Source organism: Protopterus annectens, chromosome 8.part0 (genome assembly GCF_019279795.1).
Source record: "Protopterus annectens isolate FY-2018-M chromosome 8.part0, PAN1.0, whole genome shotgun sequence".
NCBI classification, from domain to species: domain Eukaryota; kingdom Metazoa; phylum Chordata; order Ceratodontiformes; family Protopteridae; genus Protopterus; species Protopterus annectens.
This window is the reverse complement of record NC_056741.1, coordinates 1,060,702,336-1,060,729,006: the sequence shown is the minus strand read 5'-3', so window position 1 is coordinate 1,060,729,006 and position 26,671 is coordinate 1,060,702,336. Positions and strand designations below refer to the sequence as shown.

Genomic DNA, 26,671 nt, shown 5'->3' with positions numbered 1-26,671 from the left:
GGAGCCAGTCAGTACCAGTTTCGAGCTCTGCCCTTTAGTTTCACTACAGCCCCCAGAGTGTTCACCAAATGCATAGCAGTAGTTACAGCTCACTTGAGGCGTCTAAAGTTCCGTGTGTTTCCATAGCTAGATGACTGGCTTCTAACTATCACCACCAAGCACCTACTAATAAAAGCAAGGGTTGAAACCATTCTCATGTGTTCCCAACTAGGCTTTACAGTAAACTTCAAAAAAATCTGCCTTGTTGCCACCACAGCATCTTATATTCTTAGGCGCAGAATTAGACTCAAGAAAAATGTTGGCCAAACTTACTCCCAAGAGAATTCAGTCCCTTTGCCACCAAATCGCGAATCTTTTGTGCAAAAGGAAAGCTCAGGCAAAAACTGTCTTGCAGGTTCTGGGCATCATTGCAACTGCAATTATTTTGGTACCCTCTAGCATGTTTATATGTGAGAGTTCTTCAATGGCTGCCGTTTTCCCAGTGATCCATGCAAGATCTACTACTGTCACACAAGGTCATCATCACAGAATCCTGCAAAAAGGACCTACGCTGGTGGCTTCATTCAACTCAATTAACTATAGGACGACCGTTTGTCTTCCCACAACCAGTAGCCACAGTGACCATGGATGCTTCTCAGATGGGGGGGGCATTATCTGGAAAAGACTGCCCAAGGCGTCTAGCAGGAACACGACAACCACTTGCATATCAATGTCCTAGAGATGAGAGCAGTGCTCTTCACGTTGCAAACATTCCAAAACTCTCTCCCGATAGGAACAATTGCATTTCAGACAGACAATATGTCTGTAATGTGGTACATAAGCAAGGAGGAACCAAGTCCATCAAACAAGGAGGAACCAAGTCCAACCCCCTATGTCGAGAGGCACAACAAGTATGGCAATGGGCAGTCTCTTTTCAAAGTTTTCTGCTAGCAATGCACATCCTGGGGAAATCCAACGTGATAGCGGACAAACTCAGCAGAGCTAGTCTGATGCCTCACGAGTGGTCCCTAAAACAAGAGGTTGCGGAAGAGATTTTCCACCAATGGGGCCAGCCTTAATGCGACCTTTTCGCCACATCCATGAGCACCAGATGCAGCAACTACTTTGCCCTGATTTCCCCCACCGGGGCAGTCACCAAGGGATGAGCTCATACACGATTGGCCCCTGGGACTCCTTTACGCTTTCCCTCTGTTTTCCTTTGATACCAGTGGTTCTTCAGAAAGCCAACTTGTTGAAAAGCACAGTGATTCTCATTGCACCATACTGGCCTCAGCAAATTTAGTTCCCCTTTCTGTGGCCCCATCTCCAGGAGGAACTGTGGATTCTGGACCCAGTTCCAAACCTTCTGACTCATTCGTTGGGAACATTCCATCCATCGATACAAACCTTAAAATTGACAGCTTGATTGCTCCAGTTCCACAAATAGCCAGGCTGCATGACATCTCCCCTGCATTTAGACATTTATTGATTTCCTCTCACAAGGCATCAACTAGAAAATTATACTCTAGTAAATGGAAAAGATTTTCACACTGGGCATCCAAAAACAACATAGATCCCTTTACAGCCCCCATCACAGCAGTATTAGACTTTCTCGCTAAACTTTTTAATGAGGGTGCGGCAGTGGCTACAATTAGAGTGCAGTTAGCCGCTATATCATACTTTCATATTGGGGAAATGGGACTAAGAATCATGTCCCACAGACTCTGTAAAGTCTTTCTAAAAGGTACCTTCTTACTAAAGCCTCCAGTGAAAGAACCTCCAGCTCCATGGGACCTAAATTTTGTTCTAGCCTCTTTAATTCTACCTCCCTTTGAACCTGCATCATTATGTGACATAAAGTTTTTGTCATGGAAGACAGCATTGTTAGTGGTCATCCCCTCATCCAGGCGAGTGTCTGAACTCCAAGCTTTATCTATACGTCCTCCATACATAATTTTTCATAAAAGATATAGTCTCCTTACGGACCAACCCATCCTTTCCACTGAAAATGTGCTCAGAGACCAACCTAAATCAATCCATTGGCTTTCCACTTTTTTTCCCAAACTATGACAACAAGGCAGAATATAGATTACACCGGTTGAATGTACATAGACAACTGTGTTTCTACTTGCATAGAACTACAGATTTCAGAAAGTCGGACCAGCGTTTTGTGTCCTTTTCAGACAGAAAGAAAGGATTTCCAGTGTCAAAGGTCACACTCTCTAAATGGCTCACACACTGTATCTTCTACATATACAATTCCTAAAAGAGACGGCTACCAGGCAAAGTGAAGGGCCATTCAACAAGAGCTATTGCAACTTCTTCTGCCTTCCAGGTACGGCTTCCTATGGATTCCATTTGTGCAGCAGCAACATGGGTAAAGCGTCATACCTTTATCACTCATTACAAAGTAGATTTGGCCTCCAGGAACAGGGCCTCCTTTGGGTCCACTGCTGCAGTCTCAACCAGCATAGAATGCAGGCGAGATACGACAACATAACATTAAGATGTTATGTACTCACTACCATAACATTCCATGTTTGTTGTCCATCTCGCCTTCATTCTTGCGTCCCACCCTCCTTCCCCCATCTTTACTCCTGGAGGATCGGTCGGACATTTTCTTATTATGATTGGATTTATGGAGTCTCTGATTCTCTTCTGAGATTTGTCTAGACATATTAGTTTAATCATAGGTAATAGCCTCGAGCCAGTGGAAGCTCTCGAGCTTTTGAATTAGGCCGAGACAGAACCGATCCTTGGTTCCAAACCCAACCAGCATAGAATGAAGGCGAGATGGACATCAAACGTGGAACGTTATGGTGAGTACATAACTTATTACTGAGTAAGTAACCTTGACATCTACTTTTATTGGCCTACAGCAGGAAATCCTGCACACCCATGTGTTTTCAGGCTAATCTGGAGTTGTTTTATTGGCATTTGTGCTTCGCTGTGTGTGTTTCACTTCTTGGTTTAATAAATACTTATTTTCACAGGAGAGTGCTGTAAATATTCTGAGACGTATTTTTTACTTGTAGGGTCTTTCCCCACGGTTGTGCAACAAGAGTTAGTATATCCATGTACTATAAACTTTAAGCAATGGCAGTGTGGTCCCCTGCAGAAACTGCATTTTTGATTCGTCCTTGGCTCCCTACAGAAACGTTGACACTAGCAGTGCCAAACCTTGAAATGACAACACTAAAAAAGTGAAAAGCCAGGAGAATAGTGAATGTTAAATGTTTTTTCTCCTTTATTTTATTTTTTCTTTTGTGTGTGTGTCGGGTGTGGGGGGGTCACCCTCTGTTTCTCTGCGGGAGGCAAGCCCCTACACCCTTAAACTTGTAAATGGATATGTGTGTGTGTGTGTGTGTGTGTGTGTGTGTGTGTGTGTGTGTGTGTGTGTGTGTTTGTGTGTGTGTGTGTGTGTGTGTGTGTGTGTGTGTGTGTGTATATATGTGTGTGTATCTATATATATATATATATATATATATATATATATATATATATGCATACACACATGTATGTATGTATACGCAGATCCCTATCAGATGATAGAAACTTCATTTGAATGAGACCATAAGACTGAAATTTCATAATACTGAAAAATCAATTGACTGAAACCCATAATACTGAAATCTTACAATGCTAAATTTCAACATACTGAATTGTAAAGTGGATGATATAAAACCAGAATACCACCCCTAACTATATATACTAACTCCAGGATCGCACTACAGTGGGGAAAAGGGCATACCTTTTCCCACTGCCCTTTTCCCCACTGTAGTGCGATCCTGGAGGTAGTATATATAGTTAGGGGATATTGTGGGAGGTGTCTATTCTGGTTTTATATCATCCACTTTTCAGTCATCTGAAGTTTCTTTCATCTGATAGGGATCAGTATGTGCATACACACGCGCACACACGTGTGTGTGTGTGTGTGTGTGTGTGTGTATATATATATATATATATATATATATGTATGTATGTATAAATCTACACACACACACACACACCCCAACTGTGCAACTGCCATACCTCCGCGAAAGGGGAATATTCCAGTAAATGACAGTTTTGGACTTGAAATTACCAAAAATGCAGACTCAGACATTCTGTCTTTATATTCTGGGATTCATATTAATGAATCTGAGTCTCAGTATTTCTAATAGTCGTTTTTGCTTTTGTGGGGTTTTAGTATGTCTCAGTATTTATTCTTTGTTATTGGTTTCAGTGCTGACATTTTAAATAAACATGAATTTGAGTTGTACAGAAAAATTGTACTTGTAAAAAAAAATTGTACTGTTTTTAAAATGTCATTTTCAGTAGGCGTTAACACTGTTTTCCTAAATGCTTTGCCTGTTTATCTGGCCAAGATTTTTGCTTTTATATTTGCCACCATCATTTTGAGCTATAAATTTCTCCACTTTATACTAGTTTTTCAAATCAGGAACTAGTTAAATTGATTCAACCCACTGTTGGTGTCTGAGAGTTTTTTCTTAGAATGGTGACTAGACAGGATCATCTCAGAACTAATGCATCTCTCACTCGATCTGACTGGTGGCTGTCACAGATGTTACCATTTCCACATATGGTAACAGGCAGGTTAACATCTTCCTTAGTGTGGCAGCACTAATTCTTCTGCCCATTACATGTACTGTTGTATTAATGAAGCTTGGTAACTGTAAACTTAGAAACAAGTCACTGTCACCAGTTATCCTTGCCACGGATGACATTGTATGCGTCTACATTGGATTGTGTTGTTCATTTTTTGAATGTCAACTTTATCTAAATTGGGAGACTTGCATATATTTTTTTTTATACTTATAATTATGTTCATATTTTCCGTTTTATATTAGTGCCCAGAAGTGCGACTGAACATAATTTCAAATCTGGACTGTGTTAACGAAGTAATCGGAATTAGACAGCTATCTCAGTCTCTGTTGCCAGCTATTGTAGAGCTGGCTGAAGATAACAAATGGAGAGTGAGGCTTGCAATTATAGAGTACATGCCATTACTTGCTGGACAGCTGGTAAGAAACTAAATCACATTATGCATTTGTAAAAGTTGTAAATCTTATCCGTCTTGACTACTTTTTTGTTAGATTGCCATTTTTTTTCAGATTTACATTAGATTTTTTTTAGCCAGGTATAACTTAACTGCATATTTTTAAACGTGGAACCTGTAGTGACATTCCTTATCTTTCTTTTAACTGTAGTCTGTGGGCTTGTCCATCCAAAACTGACATTAAGCAGCTCTAAATTCTCTGTCAGTTTCCACCCCTTTCCCTCCAAGCTAGTTGAATACCTGTGATGTCATTTGTGATTTCCAAAACAAGAGGCGTCCTATCTGTACATCAGAGATGGGTAAAGCCTTTTAGTATGTCAACCTTGTGGAAAGTTTCTGAACATAATGCCCTGAGATTTGGGTGCTGATTTTCTCTGGTACTGGATAGGTATGCGACACCCTTTGGGTTCTCTCATTATTAGCACATTTTTTCCCTTAAAAGCTCCTATTGTGAGGAAGGCTGCATACCATAACCCAGTGTTCTGAAGTAGGCACTTCATTTGTCAGCAACCTTTGGGATACGGATCCGATCTCGGATCCGAGCCAGCAACTTCTACCACAGCATAGATCCAAGCTCCTAGCTCCTCCCTTTACCCATAATCCCCTGCCAACCCTGACTGACCTCAGCTCTAGTTTGCCATGCTACAAGCTGGATTTTCGAGCTCCTGCTACTTGTTGGATTTGTGAGAAAAAAATTTTCTATTTTATTCCCCTTTTTCTTAGTGTGAGTGAGAGCGATTGTTTAGGTACCCCATAGCCCTTTTATCTCTCTCAATTTAATTTAATTTGTGGTTATTTTTCTCCTCCCTGCCCTCGCTGGTCGTAGTGTGTGTTTGTGGTGTGTGTAGGGGCCTAGGGAGTGTGTTTCTCTGCTTTTACAATGTTGGAGGCCCCTAAAGCCATCTTTTAGAAGTGCACCGAGTGTGGCCAAAAGCTTTCACCGGCGGATGGCCACACTTGGTGCGTTAGGTGCCTTGGGGTTGAACACCACTCCTTGGGATGCGCGATCTGCGTGGCGTTCAACCCCAGGGCACTCAAGGACCAGAGGTCGAAGCTAATTTTGGCGGGCCTTTTGCCCCCGGATCCAGCTCCGGCCTCCGGTGCTTCTGTGGCTGCTACCCAGCCTTCGGTGGCGGCCACCCCTGCCTCCCTCCCTCCGGTCGGGACTCAACCTCCCGCTTCGGTTCCGGAGGAGAGGGAGGCCGGGAAGGCCAAGCGGAGAGAGAAGCACCATAAGCGCCGCCCGCCAAACGGGCTTCTCCCTCCAGAGCTTCTGGATCGCCTCCTCCTCGGCTCCGGTCCCCTTGCTTCTCACCAGGACCTGAGGAGGAGGGGACCCAGTCCCCGTCGAGGTCATCGAGGCGGCACCCTAGGTCTGCCTCGGTGGCCTCTTTGAGGTCCACTTTTAGCATGTCAGATGCAGACCTGGACCGGATGATGTGGAGGTTCATCCAGGCCCAGCTGCAGATGGGAGTGCTCTTGCCCCCCCCCCCCCTGGGGGGGGAGCTCGACCCCATTTTTTGCTCCAATCGCTCCTTCTCCGACCCGTTTTCCGGGTTCAGAGCCGAGCCGCGTTGGATCCGGTGGTGGGTCGGAGCTGACAGTGTTGGGCACTTCGGCTCCGACTGGTACCTCAAGCTTGTCGGATCCGACCTCTCGGAGCCGTGGGCTGAGCTTCGGATCTGAGGGATTCCGTGTGACTTCGGCTCCGTCCCGGTCAGAGCACACGGGTCCTTCGGATCCGATGGTCTCGGCCCCGGGTCCGGTCCACTCTTCGGATCCGAGTGGGAGTCGAATCTCGGATCCTATCGAGGGTGGCTCCCCCTCGGCTTTCGCAGTGGTGGAGAGGGCACTGTTGAGTGCATCCGGGCCTCCGGTCCTGGCTTTGGCTTTCCCTCTGCACTCCCTCTCAGCTGGTTCAGGCTCCCATCACCCGGCCTTCGGGGTAGCCTGCTTCAGCGCCTCTGGGTGTTCCTTCGGAACATGACATTGCTGGTGACACTTCCTCGGACAGCCCCCCCGAGGAGGTTCCTCACAAAGCTAAGTGTAAGAGGAGGCACGTGGACTCCCCCGAGTCCCTTACGGAAGATATGGACTTAGATGAAGGGGAAGGCTCCCCAAGGTCACCCCCCGAGGATGTCTCCTTTGGAGACATCATGGAAATGCTCAGGATTAGGGGAGGGTGGTCTGCCCCCAAGGCTTCCTCCGATGAGTCCGTATTCCTAGAGGCATTCGAAGCACGGCCATCTACCTCTTGGGTGTCCCCTCCCCCCGACCCCCTGGTGGACCTTATCTTCACCAGGGCTTGGAAGGAGCCGGACACTGTAGAGCCAGTCCCCAAGCGCCCAGATAGGATCCTGAGTGCCCCTGCAGAAAGAACCCACTGGAGCAGAGGTCCCCCTGTGGATGCCATGTTGGTGGCGGCGGCCACCAAGAGGGAGTTGGCTCAGGAGAGCTCCGCGGTCCACCCACCAAGCAAGGAGTCTCGGGTGATGGACTGCCTTGGGAAGCGGGCCTTCAGTTCAGCAACCTTCTCGATGAGGGCGCTGAACTATATGGCACACGTCATCCGGATGCAGCGGGATCTGATAAAAGAATACGCTGCTTCCCCCCCAGAGTCCATGTCGGAAGGGGACAAGCAGCTGTACTCCTCCCGAATGTCCACTCTACATTCCATTTCTAACACCTCTATGCGGCACTTGTCTCACGCCACTGAAGGAATCGCTAGAGCTGGCGGAGCCAGCCTGGTAATGAGGCGCCAAGCCTGGCTCCGACATTGTGACTTCTCGGAACCCTTTAAGGCGTCATTCGCGAATGCCCCCTTTGATGGTTCTGCACTGTTTGGCAAAACCGTTCGTGACACTTTAGTCCAGAGCGAAAAAGACGGGAAGGTGTTGTCTGCCGTCGGAGTCCGCTTCTCTGCTCCCCAGAGGTCCTTTTCCAAGAACCAAAAGGGTCAGAAGAAGATGTGGTTCCGGAAATCGCATCAATCCCAGTCTGCTCCGGACAACCAGTCCTCTCATGGCAGAGGAGGACAGGAAGGACACCGCCCTAGAGGCAGAGGGGGTCCCAGAAATTTTGGGTCCAGAGAACCCTTCTCAGAGAGGCCCACGCAGAACCCCTGAGGAGGCAATCGGGGGGCGTTTTTCGAGGCACCTAGCAATGTGGGAGTCCATAACAACAGATCGCTGGGTGCTTCGCATCATATCCAGAGGTTACCAAATTCCCTTTATTGTAACCCCCAAAACCAGAAGCCTCCCCGACATACCACCCGATCAGAGGGAGGCGGCTGCTACAGAAATTCAGCAGCTTTTACAAAAAAGAGCCATCCAACCCGTCCCCCCAGATCAGCTCGGATCAGGGTTTTACTCCAGGTTCTTTCTGGTGCCAAAAAAGACGGGGGACTTGAGGTCCATCCTCGACCTCACTCTCTTGAACCTGGCAGTACCCAAAGAAAAGTTCTGGATGGTTACGCTGCAATCTATTCTCTCCCTGTTACTGGAGAATGACTGGATGTGCTCGATAGACTTCAAGAATGTGTACTATCACATTCTTGTGGACAGACGCTCCAGGAGGTTCCTCCGCTTCCGGCTGGGAGCCAGTCACTTTCAGTTCAGGGCCCTCCCCTATGGTCTCACCTCAGCCCCCAGGGTGTTCACCAAAGTCTTGGCGGTAATAGCGGCCCACCTGAGGCTTCAGGGAATTCAGGTCTTTCCGTACCTGGACGACTGGCTCCTCATCGCCCCAACAAGGCATCTGCTCTGTTCAGGCAGGGATTACTTCCTCAATCTTGCTCCATGCCTAGTTTTGACTATCAACATGGCCAAATCCTCTCTGGCTCCTACACAGGTAATAGATTTCATAGGGGCGAGATTGGATTCCAGACTAATGCTTGCTTTCCTGACTCCAGATCGGCTTCAGAACCTGAGGTTGCATGTTCAGGCCATTCTCCAACTTCTTGCTCCTCTGGCAGAATTGATCCTGAGGGCTCTAGGGTCCATGGCGGCAGCAATTTCTCTGCTGCCCTTAGCCCGTTTAAATATGAGGGTTCTGCAGTGGACCCTGCAGGTGCAATGGTCCCTGTTTCGCAACCCCCTGTCCCATCCTATTCCCCTAGGGTCGAGGGTCGCTCGTGTGGTGGCTCCAGTCCCTTCACACAGGACGACCATTCTCGATGCCTCCTCCAGTCGCCACAGTGACCACAGACGCCTCTCACCTGGGGTGGGGGGGCACTATTCAGGCAGAACGGTCCAAGGCATGTGGAACGACATAGAGACCTCCTTGCATATCAATGTCCTAGAGATGAGGGCGGTGCTTTTGACGTTGCAGGCACTTCACGGCCTTCTTCCGATTGGGACGATTGCGGTACAAACGGACAACATGTCAGTTGTCTGGTACATCAACAAACAGGGGGAACCAGGTCTTATCCTCTTTGTCGCGAGGCCATGAGAGTGTGGGAATGGGCGATATCCACCAACCGCTTTCTCATTGCAACGCACATTCTGGGATGGTCCAACATCCTAGCAGACAGGCTCAGTCATTCAATTCTGACCCCATACGAATGGTCTCTCAATCCTCTAGTAGCGGAACAAATATTTGCCCAATGGGGGCAACCCTGTTGCGATCTTTTTGCCTCTCCCTCAAATACCAAATGCAACAGTTACTTTGCTCTAATCCCCCCTCAGGAGGAGTCCCCGAGAGACTCTCTAGTACATGCTTGGCCTCCCAGTCTCCTTTACGCTTACCCTCCATTGCCCCTGATGCTGAAACTCTTACAGAAAGCCAGTCGGTTGGGGAGCAAGATGATCCTCATTGCCCCATTCTGGCCTCGTCAGACGTGGTTCCCGTACCTATGGTCTCACCTGATTCATCCACCCTGGATTTTGGATCCCCTCCCGGATCTCATTACTCACCCTCTGGGTCTTCCGACCCCCAACCTGGTCAGCCTCAAGCTGACGGCGTGGTTGCTCCAGTTCCACTCCTGATAAGGACTCCCGGAATCTCCTCACCAGTCAAAGCCATTCTAGTAGCAGCACACAAACCGTCCACCAGAAGGGTCTATCGGAGTAAGTGGAAACGTTTCTCCATCTGGGCGGAGCACCGTCACTTAGATCCTTTCACGGCGCCTCTTACGTCGGTTTTGGATTTTCTAACTACCCTTTTTCATCAGGGGGCTAGCTGCTCTACAGTCAAGGTACAACTAGCAGCGATTTTGCATTATCATGTAGGGCATGAATCGGGCCCTCTAATTACCTCCAAGCTCTGTAAAGCTTTCCTCAAAGGTACCTTCCTTCTCAGACCTCTGGTCAGGGAGGTAGTAGCCCCATGGGATTTATCTTTGGTTCTACAGGCCTTGACAAGCCCCCCTTTCGAGCCGGCGGCTACGGTTGATCTTAAATACCTCTCTTGGAAGACGGCCTTCCTGGTGGCCATTACTTCAGCTAAAAGGGTCTCTGAACTTCAGGCTCTCTGTGTCATACCACCGTATTTGGCCTTCCATCAGGATAGAGTTTACCTCAGGATCAATCCGTCCTTTCTGCCTAAGGTATCTTCGGAAGCTAATATTAATCAATCTATTAATCTTCCTGTGTTCTTTCCCAACTATCAGAACAAAGGAGAGTACAAACTGCATTCTTTGGATGTGCACAGACAGTTACACTTTTATATTCATCGAACTGCTGGTCATAGGCAATCTGATCAGTTGTTTGTCTCCTTTGCCAAAACCAATTTAGGCAAGTCAGTTTCTAAAGTTATCCTGTCACGGTGGATAGCTAGTTGTATCCTCTTGGCATATCAGAGTTCGGGAAGGCCTGCACTTCAGGGAGTCCGCGCTCATTCTACTAGGGCCGTCGCTACTTCGGCAGCTTTTAGATCTAGGGTCCCCTTGGATGATATTTGTTCCGCAGCCACTTGGGCTTCATCTCATACCTTTATCAGCCATTACAAACTGGATGATCCGCTGTCTCGGTCTGCCCGAATACTTAGTATAAGGCTGGCGGCTGTCAAAGGTCAAAAGAGAGATGATCAGGGTAGTAAGGGTACAAATCGCATGACGGCGTCGGGCCCTACAAATTTTCATCTCATTTTTGGTGCAGAAGCAGCGTTGCATTGTCCGGCCGGCGTTCTGAAATTTCAATGCAGAGATGCAGTTGCAATAGCAGTCAAGTTTGACCCGTAGATCGAATAGAATATTTAGTTTCAGAATAGTGGTTTGTTTCAGTCAGAGTTTGTTTATAATTGTATATTTTGTGTGGGAAAGGATTACGATAAATGAGATACATACTTTTTTGTATTATTTGTTTTGGGCCACAAGCACGGCGTTGTTATTTGTATTTTTCTTGTCTAGAGTCGCTGGCGCGGACAGAAGGTGAATAAGTTTGTCTTCAGTTAGTGATGAGGAGCAGTATAAATTATAAAATTGTGTCGGGATTGTCGGCGCCCGCTCTTTGAGAAGAAAGTAAGAAGGAAAAAGCTATTCCTAAAGCGCACTACAAAGCGAAAGTTGCTAGGGGTTCCGTAAGTGTCGAGGGTGCCACGCAGGGTTCTTTAGAGGTTTTTGTTGGAGGGGGTCTTCGAGGAGACTTGGCAGGAGTTCAGGCCTCTCAGGAGCAGGCAGCTTGAAGGCAGCTCTCAGGTTACTGTACTCTCCTCCGGTCCTAGGGTGGTTAGGCCCTCTCCTTCTGTTTCCTTGGCTAGGCTCCAGGCTTGTTATTGCAGCTTGGCCAGAAGGTGTCCAGGCAGGTTCTTTTAGCCAGAAGCATATGCTTATTATGTAAAAAGATTTGATTACTTTGATTAAAATTTAGAAGTTCTTTCCCAGAGGCTGATAAGATTCTTTGGACCAGACCTGAGCTAGGGAGTTTGTTTTAGGGAGTTTGAAGAAGCAGAGGAGACTTCAGACCAGAAGATTATTCTACTTATGATTTCTGTCTCTGTCTCTTCTGATGATTCTGCTTTCTCTCTCTCCTTCTTTCTTTTTTGAGAGAGCTTTTTCTTTTCAGAGAACATCGGCATTGATTGGGACAGGACTTCTCCTATTCAAGAAAGGCCAGCTTTTTTTTGATTCTTCCCAGCATAGGCCTAGGATTAGGCTGGCCCTTCTGGTCTTGGTTCTGGTTTTTTTTGTTTGAAGTGGCCTAGAAGCTTTTCTGATTCCTCCTTCTTGCCCTGTTAAACCTTTTACAGGGTACAGGGTGCCTGAAGTGCCATTTTTCCTTGAGGATGAGGACCAGAACAGAAATGTCCCAGGGGCCTAAAGAGTCTAAGGCTTGCTTTGTCAACTGTCCGGTTGCACTAAGGTATTAAGGAGGTTGGGAATGATATAAGGGGGAAAATAAAAACCTTAGGGCTCTTCCACCCTAGGGCTGGAACCTTTTTCACATGCTGAAAAACCAAAATTATAACATTTTGAAATCAGTTTCACAAGAGAAGCTCTAAGGTTATCTCCTGAAGAGAAAGTTACAAGGTAATTAGTACATGTATTGAGTGTGAATTGTTAGTTGGTTTTGTTGAAAATGTGGTTGCTGGCTGTTTGGTACTCTTTCTAAGTGGGATTGCATGCTGGGTCTGGGGTGGCTGCCACTGGGGCCAGGGATCAGAATTTATCTGACTGAGGGATCACAAGATTTTAGCATGTCATTTACAAAGGATTTTAGATGTTCCTTTCTCCTGCTGAGGCAGTCTTAGTTCTCGCAGGAAACAAAGAAGAAAGGTCTCAGAAGATTGCTAATTTTGCATGTTTTTGCAGGTTAGATTTTTGTAGTGTTGGCCCCCAAATGGGTGGTATCCTTGGGCAGATTCCCAGTCTAGGATCCTTCTTCTAGGCGTGGGTCTAGGGGTATAGTGGCTCTAGGTCAGGCTAGGCACAGGTTCACCTGCAGTCCACGGGAGTTCACAGGAGGAGGTCTAGGGTCAGGGTCAGGTCTCAGGACCGTAAAACAGAAGCTGTGAGCTCCTTTTCTGTCTACCTTTCTTTGGAGGGCCTGGCCTTTTTCAAGGGGAGGGTCATTGGGTTTGATTACCATTCCAATGACAGATTTGGATAGATAGGACCACAGTTACAAGTTTTATTGTTATACATTTTTGCCCTCAGTTGGCATGCTTTTCGTTTCCTTGCCAAGATGCCCTCCTCACTCACAAACAAATTTCTCACAATTTACTTTAAAGTCTTGCCAACTTTGATCCCTCTGCCAGAAAGTGGGCTCTAACATCTAGCCTTAAATCTGAGTAAAAAAAACTCTGGGAGACCAAATTTGGTTACCAATTTTTCAACACCTCAACACTTATTTGGATTTCCCAAGTTCAAAATGTTGATACTACAACAGCCTCTGCTGGGCAAAGGCAATGATCATTTTAACTAACTTGGACAAGGAGGCTTACCTTCATGTTCCATCATGACTGGGTTGCAGGAAGTATCTATCTGCTGGGGCTGGGGACTCATTCATTAACAGTTCCTCATTTTGGTTTACCTTATCTAGCCCTTCAGACCGAGTTGCAGGAAGTATCCAAGTCCAGTGGGGACTCTCAGGCTAAAAGGAATACAGATCTATCCTTATTTGGACTGCCTGATTATACTGGCTCCTGATTCAAGGCGAGGAGCTTCTTCGTCAGGATATGGGGCAGACAGAAAGATGCTGTGATGGGCGATTGGGGTATTCTGTGAACAGTCTAGTACAGCTTAAACATGATCTTTCTGGGTGTAAGACTTGTAAGAACTAACTGGCCACAGCACCCCCTTAGGACCTCGACAAACAAAAGAATCTTTCCTTTTACTTTCATCCTTTGTCTCATCAGTCATCCAGACTGACCCAGGACCAAGCCCAAACAAAAATGGCTTTCCTTATTCTGGTTCTTCATGTGCCAAACTGCTGGCTAGCTTCCCAATGCCACAACAATAAGAAGTTACAACAACACTGCCAAAAATGCCACACTGACTGTCATTCAAATAATCATTATCTCCTGGAATTAATGCAACAAATGCTCCAGTGTGTGATGTCATTCAACTAATACCTTGCGGTATGAGGGAAGCGAGGAGCATTCAGACGACAGATGCTCAGTCACCTCTCTGTGGGAGCTCATCTGGTGAAGTGTGGACAAGACAGTGGATACAAAAGTGGATACAGACACTAATCAACTATCAGCTTGGTAGAGGTACAGTTTGCATTAAGAGATGTTAGCAGTCAGGATTTACTTGGCAGGTGTTTGTGTTGATTCTAACAGACAACACAACTGTGGTACATCTTACAAACACAAACAGGGAACAACATTCTATGCTCTATGGCAATGATTTACATTTTTTGGGGCTCTCTGCTTACAGCCCACAACTAAATCTTCCTCAGTGCGGGGAGCACAGATTCAGGTAGCCAGGAGCACAGGCGCAGGGAATTTATATGTCCCACCGAAGAAGTTGAATCCCCAATCCATGGGAAATTGGATCCTCATGTATTGGATCAGACATAGATCTGTTAAACTTCTCCACTAAACCAAACCTTAGCAAACAAAGTTTTGCGAAAAGGTTTCATCCCACCAAAGGAGTGTTTCATCCCACAGCTTTCAATTGGAATCTTTCTTTGTAATTGGAATCCACCTCTGCCTCTCCTCCCAAAGGTACTACCCTCCCCAAAAGGACAAAGCCAAGGCCAGACAGACAGAGCTAGGATGATTTTGATAGCCAGATTACCCATTACCCTGAAGCCATTGGCGGGGCCTCCACTTGGCCTTTGCATGGATTGCCCCCTTTCCCCTCAGGAGGACAGTCATTTGCTCAATGTCAAGCTTCACTCTCTTCACCTAACAGCCTTAACAGCCTGGCATTTGAACCATAGAACCATAGTGGGGTCCTCAACCAACTTCAAAGTTTTTGAATGTTATTTTTGGAAGCTTAGAAGGCCTAGTACAAGGAAAGTATAAAGAGAAAAAGATTTTGATTTTTATTTTTGCAGCAAAGGAGGGATTTGTTGTTGCCTCTATTTTAAGTGTGGCTCTTCAATATCTTACTGAGTTACTGGACAAAGTGTTTTGCAGTTTTGGGGCAGCATTTTGCAGCTCCTGCTTCCTTCCTCCCTGGCCATCCTCCCTACCTCTGCTTTTGGATTCTACTCAAGTGTAAGGACTGCAGCAATGTGAGATGATAGTACAGTTACAGTTGTGTATATGTTCATGTTGTAGATCCACGAAGATCCAGCATTTCCCTCCCTTCCCCTCTGTAGTTAGAAGTAGAGTTGTTAGAGGCGTTGTGGATTGGGTTGTCAATATGTATATTGTTATATATATAGTGCTAGGATGGTTGGTTGTTTGTTTGCTGTCTTTTTGTTTGGTTTTTTTTTTTCTTTTAGACCTTTCTCTTTTAGGGGCAGAGAAAAGACTGATATGAAAGCGTCGGTCATGATTTGTACCCTGTCCGCCCTGATGTCAGTCAAATGCGCCTTTTGACCGCCGACGCTGATATACTTTGATTGATATTCGACGAGACCGAGTGACGGACTACACCTAAGGGACTTTGCAGCAATGTGGATCTTCGAACATCTACATTTATGGTAGGTACAAAACTGTACTTTGTCTCCAGAGGTAGGGCGTCCTTTGGCTCTGCAGTGCTCCGGAATATTCTTCCATAACGGCCACCCAGGATTCAGGTAGCTGGGGACTCTGTCCCAAAGGTTGCTGACAAATGAAGTGCCTACTTCAGATTAAGAAGTTATGTACTCACCATAACGTTCCATCTGAGTAGGTATCTTCATTTGTCTGCAACCATCCCCCCCTCCTTCCCCCTGACCAATATGATTCTGTTTAGGATTTGTCTTAGATAAGTCCCTTCCGGGGTATAGTAACAGTTGTTATATCGGGCAAACTTGATCTGAGGTCAGTCAGGGTTGGCAGGGGATTATGGGTAAAGGGAGGAGCTAGGAGCTCGGATCTATGCTGTGGTAGAAGTTGCCGGCTCGGATCCGAGATCGGATCCGTATCCGTATCCCAAAGGTTGCAGACAAATGAAGATACCTACTCAGATAGAACGTTATGGTGAGTACATAACTTCTTATTTCAATAGTTCAAAGCTCCAGAGCCCAGCTGTTATTTTCTGCCACTTACATAAAGTGGCTTACAATCCTGACATGTCCATGCCAAAGCACAGAGAAATTAGTGTGTGTTTAACTTTTGGGTTATGCACCAGGACCTGCAGCAACACTGACCCCACTACTTTTGAGAAGGATGTTATGTGAATCACTGCCATAAACGCCAGTGATTCAGTACAGACACCACGTATTCAATGGGGAGAGAAGTTTTTAGCCTACTCATTACCTAGAAAATGGCAGCATTTGGAAATGCCCAGAGCATTGATGATTGACAAGGTCTCTCATGCAACCCCAGAACATGATCAGGAAGTGAAAGGAGTGGAGAACAATCAGTGGTAGCACCCTTTTGGAGGGAAATTTATTTTTGAAACAGACTTTTGGCCCTTCTTGTTGAATCCTATCCCTCAACTCTTGGAAGTGTTCTGTTCATGCCATCTTTTGCTTTGGCAGGAGAGAAGGTAGTTGTGCATTCTAGGTGCCTTTCATCTCCTATTCATCGTCTGGAGTACACCCATGGCTTTGAGTGGTCTGTTGAGTCAGCTGGCCATGTGCAATGGAATGAGAAGGGCACAGTGAGTTTGCATGCATCATGTCTGTACTTTACTTTCTACATTTCAGAATGTTGCCAAAGTCGAGGAAATCTGCCCCATGATTGCAAGAGCACACTACCCTTAGGGGAATTTGCCATGATGGCACTACTAGCACCACTGCAGATTTCCTTCCATATCACTGTTGCAGTAACTGTCACCTTAGGGATTTCTTGCCAAGGATAGCCCAACATCTGGTCAGTGTACTAAAGCCTTTGCGTCCTCTTAGTGTCATACATCAGCCGTATGCTCCCTGCTAGGACTACTTTGCCGCCATTCTGAATGCCACAATTAAACATCCTCGGAACACACTTTGTTGAGCTAGTTTCTACCCAACCATTTCCAGATAAGTGACCTGTTGGGGCTTCTTCCTTTACTTTTATACTTGGGGCTTATGTCATCAGGGAAAGGAAAATGTCAGTTATGGAGGCATATTCCCCATAAAGATTGCCACGAGAAGTGTTTGTTCTGCTTAGGTACTTCACACAGCCATAATCAGTGTACCATTTGTCAGGCTTTTGTTCTAAAATCTTTCTCGGCCATCTGTGTTCTTTCAGTTTGCCTTGAGAACTACTGTCTCAAATTTTTGGCCCAGTGTACCATGGTTGAATCCGCCTGACCTGAGGTACGCCATCTCTTAAGAAGAAGACCAAGAATTTCAGTGATGTTTCTCTCAAGGTGAGTGAAGACCCCAAAAGCTGTCTGGTGCCAATGCCGATTTCCTCTCCCACGACCATGTTGAAAGCTGGCATGGAGCTGACCTCTCACGTCTTCTAAGGGTTTGCAGATATCCGCCACAGACATTGAGGGGTGACCACAGCTGCTTTATGAAGGACCTAGAGGAATTCCTCAGGTTCTGGTTAGGGAAGACATGCCAAGTACCCTTATTGAGTCTAGGCATAGCTCAGAGCCCCTTAGGCTAGTCAAAGCTGGCATCCCTCTGAAGAAGAAATGGAAAACTAACACATTCCTTCCATTGCTAAGGATCCTCTGAAGGAATGTCAGGATTTTACCCAGGGCTTATTCAAATGCTCCAGTAGCTTTAAGACCTCCTCAGGAGATGTCAGCTCCTGCTTCCCATTTATCCTCTACTCCTGCCAAAAGGAATAGGGTGTCTGATCCTTCAGATGAGGAAGGGGACTTTGTGGATGAATCATTGGCCTACTCTTTACAGATTACCTCTCCTTTAGACTATGGGTCTTAGGAAGAGGATTCCTTGAGTCCTTATTCTCCTTTTGTGGAATTGTCTTTTGGAGATACAGTAGTTAGCGTGATGAAGCATTTTAAGTGGAATTGCTCACAAGTCTCTGACATTCAAGAGAGGTATTATGACCTTTTGCGGATGGACTCGCCTAAACCTTCTGCTGTTACCCCTGTGTTGGATGCCTTGTTGGATACTTTTGCAGCTGCATCTTCAGTCTCTGACTCCCAATATCTGGACCCTTACAAGCCTGACTGTTTCTATAAGGTGCCTTAGGCCACTGTGTCTCTACAAGTGTCCTTCTTCAGACCCTGCAGAGGTCTGTTTCTGCTGATAAGTCATCCAACCTTTTGCCTTCATCCAAGCTTCTTCCTTGTGATAGGCTGTGGAAAAAAGTGTGTACTTCTGCTACTTTGGCCTTAGGGCCACTAATTATCAGATACATATAACCAGGTATGTTTTAGCCCATTTTGTCTCAATTTGGGGTGGTTTGTCTGACCTTTCTGATTCTGAAGGTAAGATTGTTGCACTATCTTTGCTGAGCTCCACTTCTCAGGTTGCCTGTCACTCCATCAGACTGAGTTGTGATCCAGCTGATGCATCATCTAGTGCTGCTACATCTGGTTTATTTATGAGGAAGAATTCTCTGCTTCACCTCCAGGCTCTACTTGATGACATTAAAGCCAAACTAATGGGTTCTCCTTTAAACAATCAAAATATTTTTGGTACACCTGCTGCTGGCATGTTTTAAGACTCTACAAGATAAAGGTAAAATGATGCAAGGTCAAGAACAAGTCATTGTTTCTCCCATTCCTAAATTTTAGAGAAAATGTTTTTCTAAGTCTGCCTTTATGTGTAGGCAGCCTTGTCAACCTTCTGAGGAGAAGAGGGCATCTAAGTGTATATTCTGATAAGCCCAGTCAGACTTCCGAAACTCAGAGGCCCCCTTTTCAGGATAAACCTGCCTCCATATGATATATTTTCTCCTCTTCCCCTCGGCCAGGTATTCCTCTCTCTCCTTAACTGGAAACCGGTAACTTCAGACTCCTGAGTTCTGTCCATTATCCATCAAGGTTACTTTTTGAAATGGAAATCCCTTCTCCCTGTTCTCTGGGCTTTTTCAGCTTACTCATTTTTCCGGTGTTCTGCGGGATTTACTGGATCAAGACACCATTCACCCTGTTCCAGTTACCCAAAGAAGAGCATTTTTTTCCAGAATGTTTCTGACTCCAAGAAAAGAAGGATATTGGAGACCAGTCCTGGACCTTTCATTTCTAAATAATTTTCTAAAGATCCCTTCCTTTAGGACGGTTACTTTTCAGACTCTGTTTCCTCTATTACTTCCATAGGCCTTTTTGGTCTCACTAGACCTAAAGGACATATATCTTCATATTTCCATTCACCCTGTTTTTCAGGATGTTTTTGCATTTCTGTGTTCCTTCCTCTCATTTTCAGTTCTGTGCTTTGTCATTTGGTCTTTATACAGCCCCAAGGGTGTCACCAGATCTCTAACTCCTGTTATAGCCTTTTGGAGGCTTCAGGGTATCCAGATATTCCCCTATCTGGATGACCTGCTTCTTCAGGATCCCTCTTAGGCCAAGCTGCTTCAGGGTCTGGACTTCACCATGCTCTTGCTGCACAGTCTGTGATTCACCATCAATCTCGAGAAGTAACATCTGACTCCATCTCAAAGTCATATTTTTTTTGGGGGGGGGCAGAATCCAAACCATTCCAATGTTGGCTTCTCTTCCTTCTCCCAAAGTCCCAAAGTTCCAAAGTTCCTTCTCTAACAACCTACTCCAGTCTTTGTTTCCTCTTTCTCACATTCTGGCAAGGGAATTTCTCCAAGTCCTTGGGTTCATGGCATTTACCATTCCCATAGTCCCCTTTGTTAGGCTTCATAAGTGGAAACTCCACTGTGGTTTGGCTCCAGCGTTATCATCCTATGGAATTTCCAATCCCCTTACTTCCTTGTTTCAAACTCGAGTTTTTCTGGTGGATTCAGCAGATTTCTCTCAACCCAGGTCTACCTTTTTAGATCCTTACCCCTACTCAAGAGCTGTTCACAGACACTTCAGGTCTTGGGGGAGGAGCCCCATACAGCAGTATGAGGGTTCAGGGTCAATGGCTTCTTCATCAGAGATCAGACCACGTCAACATAAAAGAAATGAGGATGCTTACAGTTGCTCTTTAGGCCTTCCATTCTCTTTGGTCTCCAAGCCCTTTACAGACAACACCACAGTTATGTGGTACATCAGCAAAGAGCAGGGCACAAGGTCTTATCTTCTTTGCAGAATAAACCTTCAGGCCTGGGATTTGGCTGTCTGCTGTCAGATAACTGTTCCAGTGGTTTACATTCCTTTAGTCAACAGCCTTGTGGCAGACTCTCTTAGCAAGTCCAGGACACAAGCTCACGAATGGATGCTTCACACAGAGATGTTTTTTGGACATAGTACATCGGTGAGGTATTCCTCTAGTGGATCTTTTTGCCTCCCCACTGAACAGGCAGTTTCCTCAGTTCTGTTCCAGAGTCCCAAGCCCTCTGACTTTAAAGGTGGATGTCATGTCTTTTGTCTAGGAAGGGAATGTTTCTGAATGATTACCTTCCTCTTTCTCTCCTTCCCAGGGTCCTACACAAGATCAGAAAGGACTGCCCACAAATCTAGTACCTTTGGCTTCTCATTTTGATGTCAAATAATTCCTTAAAGGCACCCTTCATATCAGGCCCCAAGAAAACCTATTCCTCCCTCTTATGTCCTTAATTTTGTCCTTGAAAAATTGACTCCATCTCCTTTTCAGCCTACTTATTCTTCTTTGTAACACTGTACCTGGAAAACTGTTTTATTGGTTGCCCTTACTTCTGCTGGAAGAGTGTCTGAATTTCAGACTCTAATGGCATCTCCTCTTTTTTTGATTTGTCATAGGGACAGTGTCCCTGCGTACTAATCCTTTTGTGCCCAAGCTGGTCAATGAGTTGTCTCGTAATCAATCTGTTCAACTTCCTTCACTTTTTCCTTCTGTGCAATCTGTTAGTGAGAAGGCTCTTCACACCTTGGATCTGCAGACAGTTCAGGTGTTATTTGGATAAAACAAATGATATTCACAAATCTGAGCAGCTATCTGTTTCTTTTCATTCCAGGACATTGAGTTTGACAGTTTCCAAGCAAATCATCTCCTGGATTTCTAAGGCCATTTTATTTTGTTTGTTTCCATGATAAACAGCTGTCTGCTGCAGTTCAAACTCATTCTACAAGGGCAGTAGCCTCTTCTGGAGCTTTCTTCAAGGATTTAGATACTAGATATTAGTTCCATCATTGAAGCTGCTACTTAGTCCTCTATGTACACTTTTACTAAACAAAAGTTGGATGTCATTTTCAGAGGTAGGGCAGGATTTGCCAGGGCTATCCTTCATGGGCTTCTCTTTGCCTTCCTTCTCCCATCCTTTACAGTAGCTTTGGTACTCTCCCTTAGGTGATGAATACTGCTAGAATGATATGGAATGACAAAATGCAGTTGTGTAAAATCTTAACATATCAGTAAATGTGGTTCTTTTCACTTTTGCAATATTCCGACCCTCCCTCTTGCCATTTATTTTCCCTTCTCCCATTGGGAACACTTTGCTGGCTGTGGGGTCTTTACCATCTTGCCCTATTTTCTGTCCTGTTTCTCTTTCCCTCTGGATGTGCATGTTCCTCCTTCCTTGTGGGGTTGCTCTAGTTCTCTTGGGGCACTTCACTTTTAAGCAGTGTGTGTCATCTTTACGCCTTATACCTGGACGGGGAGCATAAGGTTGACATCCAATGCTGGGAGGATGTAAAGGCTTTGGTGTACTGCTTGGATGTTGGGCTATCCTTGGCATGAGATCCCTTAGGTAATGAATCCTCCACCAGTGAAAAGGAGGACATGTACTATTATGATAAGATTTTACACAGCTGTACTTTCTCTCCACTCACAACCTCACCATTGGATGATGTGCCCCCAAGTGCTTATCACCGCTTGTCTGGCACCTAGTCAGTGTACACTCAGCCCCATGTGTATCTGTATGAACGTGTCCATTCTGTGGCAAGGGTCCCTTTCCCCTTCTTCTGTGTGAGTTCAGAGGCATTAAGACTGTTATCTTGAAGAAAAATAAAAGTAACATAGTGCCACCATAATACAGCTCTTTACCTAATGACCACTGCTTCAGAGAAATTCTTAGGCTCATGAGGTCTAGCATAGGTTGGCCTTTTGATCCTATTGTCACACCCCCAATACAGAGTTACCCAAGTGAGTACCTGGGAAAGGAGGATAAACATCTTGTCATTCTCCCTGTGGAACACTTCATCAAGGATGCTAGATATATATATATATATATATATATATATATATATATATATATATACACACACATACACACAGTTTAGAGGCAGTCAAATTGTGCTGCAGTGGCTGTGTAAAAAACAGATTCCCTCTTTAATTCCATGGTTGATGAATGAGATTCCTGACTAAGCATCCACGAGTGGACTCCAGCCACTCATCTCTTTAGTCCAGCACTAGTTCTAGACAGCTTAATACTTTTCACTCTGATGGCAGGAGTCTAAAATGCTACACAGAGTAGCAAGAGAGCATTTACTAAATTGAGTTTATCACTCTTAGCTTTATAAACTGCCCAGATTTTCATTATCCCTAGTAATTCATGTACTGGAAAAATATGTAGCCATCCAGATGTCTGAGCAGCAGGCAGAGTTGGTTGAAATGTTGTGACATCCAGAGTGGACTGCCTTGTGGCTTACTTTTGTTATCTGTGCCATTGCGAATAAGACAACAGCCTCTGATATGTCCATGCACAAGGTGACATATTTGTGGTTCTCCTTTCAGAAGGAGGACTTCAGGCTGTCCATTCTGGACACCCCATGTGGGGGGGGGGGCTCTTTCCATTTGGCCCTCTGAGGGAACTGATTGATAATGTCTTCAGAAGGGGCCGGCCTGTAGCACAGATGAAAACCATTATGTGCCCCTACTTACCAATTTCCCAAGAAAAAACACTGTTATAGACCAAAGAGGACCCTTCAGTGTCTGATGACCTTGCTCTCAGGCCAATAGACCTGTCATTTACAATCCTAATTGTCATCCAAGGCTGTTTGAGTTTGCCCTGGCTTGGAAGGCAACTACTAAGGATCACTTGATGTTTGGCATGGTGGTGGTTATCCATGTTTTAGAAATCTTAAGTCTTCCTGCAATAAGGGCTTCAGAGAACTAGTAGTCTGCACAGAGTTTTGGAGAGAGGCCCACTCTCTCCTCCTCAGAGACACAGTTGTGTCTGCCACCTTAAGAATGAGGTCTGGATTACAGGTTTTAATTTTATTTCAGAGGAGACCATTTTGTGGTCTGACCTTTCTAGGAAGACATGTGTAGCACTCTCATTTATTAGTAAGGACCAGATCCAGTATGTTTGCACCTTGAGTTGCTTTATTGACAGTTTGGTCTAGGAAGTTTGTGTTTACAAAATCCAGGAATCTCTGTGCTTGTACGTTAGGTGTTGTATATGATTCCCAGTTAATAGTGGGGTAATTAATGTCATCCCTGAAAATAATATTGGGTTGGATGGTGAGTGTTTCCAGTAAGTTTAAATACATGTTATGGGTGTCCTGGATCATAGAGGAGACCTCTGGCTTGCAAGGAAGTGGTGATTTGAATGTGGAGAAGCTCAAGTGCATTGTCCTGTTTGACCAGCCTTGAGGTATATATGTTAAGTTGTCAATCTCGCCTTCGTTCTTGCTGGATGGGTTCGGAGCCGAACCCCGGCTCCGACTCGGCCTAATACTAAAGCTCGAGAGCTATTTTTACCGGCTCGAGGCTATGCTATGTCCCATAATGCTAGGTGTCATATACCCAGATCTCGTTTGCCGCTTCAGCTACGAGGTTGCGTTTTCACCGGCTCCAGGTCGTATTTAAGATTTTTTTATATTTATAGTTAGTTTTTGATAGATATTTTTCCCTTAGATCTTTTCTAGTAGTGTTAGTAGTCTCTCGACTAGTCTTACCTCCCTTTATTAATAGTTTTCCTTACTCTTTTCCACCCTTAAGGTGGTTAGGCCTTTACCCCCCCCCTTTATAGTAGTTTTGTACAGGTTCCATTCAGTGTGTGTGTGTGTGTGTGTGTGTGTGTGTGTGTGGAATTTTGTTTTGTTTTACTATAGTAACTTAATTTTTCTTTGAGAGTGTCTTTTCAAGTGTTGTGTGTGTGTTTGTTGCGTCTGGTATACTTGTCTAGACTTTTTATCCCGTTCCTGTGGTATCATGTCTAAGGATACCAAGATATCGGGATTCAAAAAGTGTGACTCGTGCTGTCAGAATATGTCTCTGACAGACAGTCACACTTCTTGTGTGTATTGTTTGGGCCCTCTGCACCTGCAGGACTCTTGTTCCATCTGTCATGCTTTTAGCCCAAGAGTCCTGCAGGAACGCAGAAATAAGCTCATCCTAAGGGGCTTATTAAAGCCCGAAGGCTCTCCTACCAAGCCTCTGTCAGGAAAACCTTCTAAGCCCGCCAAACCATCGGCTCCATGTCCGGAGCCGGCGCCAAGCGGACCTTCTTCTGCCTTGTCGGTTCCGGCTGGAACCGATACATCAAGGCCTCAGTCGGCTCCGACCTTGGTATCGGAGCCGTCTCCAAGCCAAAAGCGTTCCCGATCTCCTTCATTGGAGTCGGTCAGGTCGGCTCCGAAGTCCCCTTTGCTGTCGGAGCGGAGCCATAGGTCTCACTCCTCTAGATCTTCCAGGTGTTCGGACCACGACCTCGAGAGGGTAGTCAGGCTTTTGAAGTCGCAGGCGCTCGCCCAGTTATTGCATAGCCCGTCTCAACAGACAGCGGCTTCCACAACGCCTGCTCCAGTTCCTCCTCCGACTATTCCTTCGAGCTCGGAGCCGGAGGCCGTCGGGGTTGGTACCGTGGGGGCATCGGAACCGATTCCACCCTTATCGGTTCCTTCGTCGGCTCTGATCCCTTCATTGGCTCTGTCCTTGGAGGGATCCGGGCGCCGGGACTCCCTTGTAGGTTCCGAGGGGGCGAGTGGCATCGGACCTTTGTCCGACCCTGTTCTCCCTCTCGGAGCATCGGCGCAGGTGAGTTCGGCCCCGACATCGGCCTCGGAGCTGTCCCTCTCGGTGCCGGGAGGAGCTCTCATCTCTTCGGAGCTGGGTCCCTCTTCTCTGCCTAATAGGGGCGCCTTTGAGGTCATGAGGAGCATGCTGGCTCCTATACCGGTGCCACATCGGCCCCATCGGCCCCTCCTTCCATGGTGCCTGCTTTGGCCTCTGCCTACCCTCCCGAACCCAAGCATGGAGAACCAATGCTCCAGGTTGCCCCATTGGGCGTATCCTCCTCTTCTGAGGCCTCCCCTGATCCTGCGGGGGAGCCCCCTCGGAAGAGGACATGCAAGAGGAAGCATGTGGACTCCCCGGAGTCAGTGACATCTGACACCGACCTGGATGATTTGGAAGGGTCCCCAAGGTCCCCCTCTGAGGATGTATCATTTTCTGACATCCTAGAGATCCTTAAACAGAGGGGGAACTGGTCTGCCCTCAACCCTTCCGAGGACGAGTCGGTGTACCTGGACGCGTTCGGTTCTCGCCCTTCCACCTCCTGGGTGTCCCCGCCTTTCGACCCACTCATGGAGGTGGTGGCTCGGAAGGCATGGACGGCTCCAGATACTATGGAACCAACTCCCCGGAGGCCCACAAAATTTATTACAGCCCCTTCAGACAAGCAGTTTCTCACTAAGGGCATCCCTGTTGATGCCATGGTGGTGGTGGTGGCCACTAAGAAGGAGTTGGCTGACCCTTCAGTTCCTGTCCATCCTCCTAATAAGGAATCTAGGACTATGGATAGGTACGGCAAGCGGATGTTTTCTTCAGCGACCTGCCATGCGTTCGCTGAATTGTTTGTGCCATTTCACCCGTCTTCAGAGAGACCTTCTCAAAGAACTAGGTGATACCTTACAGGACCCATCAGCTGCGGGGTCTCAGGAAAAGATCAACTCCCAGCTAGGGACCCTGAACTCTGTTGTAAACTCCTCCATGTGGCTCATTTCCTATGCCGCCGATGGAGCGAGTAGGGCTGCAGGCACGGGCATTGCTCTAAGGAGACACACCTGGATGCAGCTTTGCAACTTTGCCGACCCCTTCAAGGCGTCCTTCACTAACACCCCCTTTGATGGTTCTGCCTTGTTTGGACCTCAAGTGAAGGATACATTGACCAGGTGCGAGCAGGAAGGCAAGACTCTCTCTGCCGTAGGAGTCCATTTTTCTACCCCTTCCAGACCATACCCTAAGGGTCAGAAAGGTGGGAAAATGTGGTTCCACAAACCTCAGGGAGTATTGCCTGACGCAAGTGGTGAGCTTCCCTCCAGAGGCAGAGGAGGGAACAATAATAGACGCTGCCCGAGGGGCAGGGGGCGGTCCGCAGAATCAGGGTAGCAGAGAATCTTTCTCTGACAAACCCTTCCAGCACCCCTGAGGAGCTGCCCGACTGTCCACCTTCGGAGGCAGTCGGGGGAAGACTATCACTGTACCCAGAAGCCTGGCATTCCCTCATGCAAGACAAATGGGTACGGCCGATCATATCCGAGAGTTACAGAATTCCCTTTATTCACACCCCACAACAGCCAAAAGGGCCCCTTCCAGACGTTCCACCCGGTCTGAGGGATCTAGCAGCACTAGAAATTTCAAAGCTGCTAAGAAAAAGGGCCATCCAGCCAGTCCCAGCAGACCAACAAGGATCCGGAATCTACTCCAA

General features: G+C 46.4%; 1 protein-coding gene across 1 annotated transcript in view; it reads left to right on the top strand.

Annotated features, from left to right (window-relative positions):
• Window positions 1-26,671, top strand: part of PPP2R1A (protein phosphatase 2 scaffold subunit Aalpha) — a 2,558,186-nt gene that overhangs the window by 1,696,683 nt on the left and 834,832 nt on the right. The window contains exon 10 of the mRNA XM_044079364.1: window positions 4,830-5,003. Coding sequence (XP_043935299.1) covers window positions 4,830-5,003 — 174 coding nt within the window. The remainder of the gene's footprint in view (window positions 1-4,829; window positions 5,004-26,671) is intronic.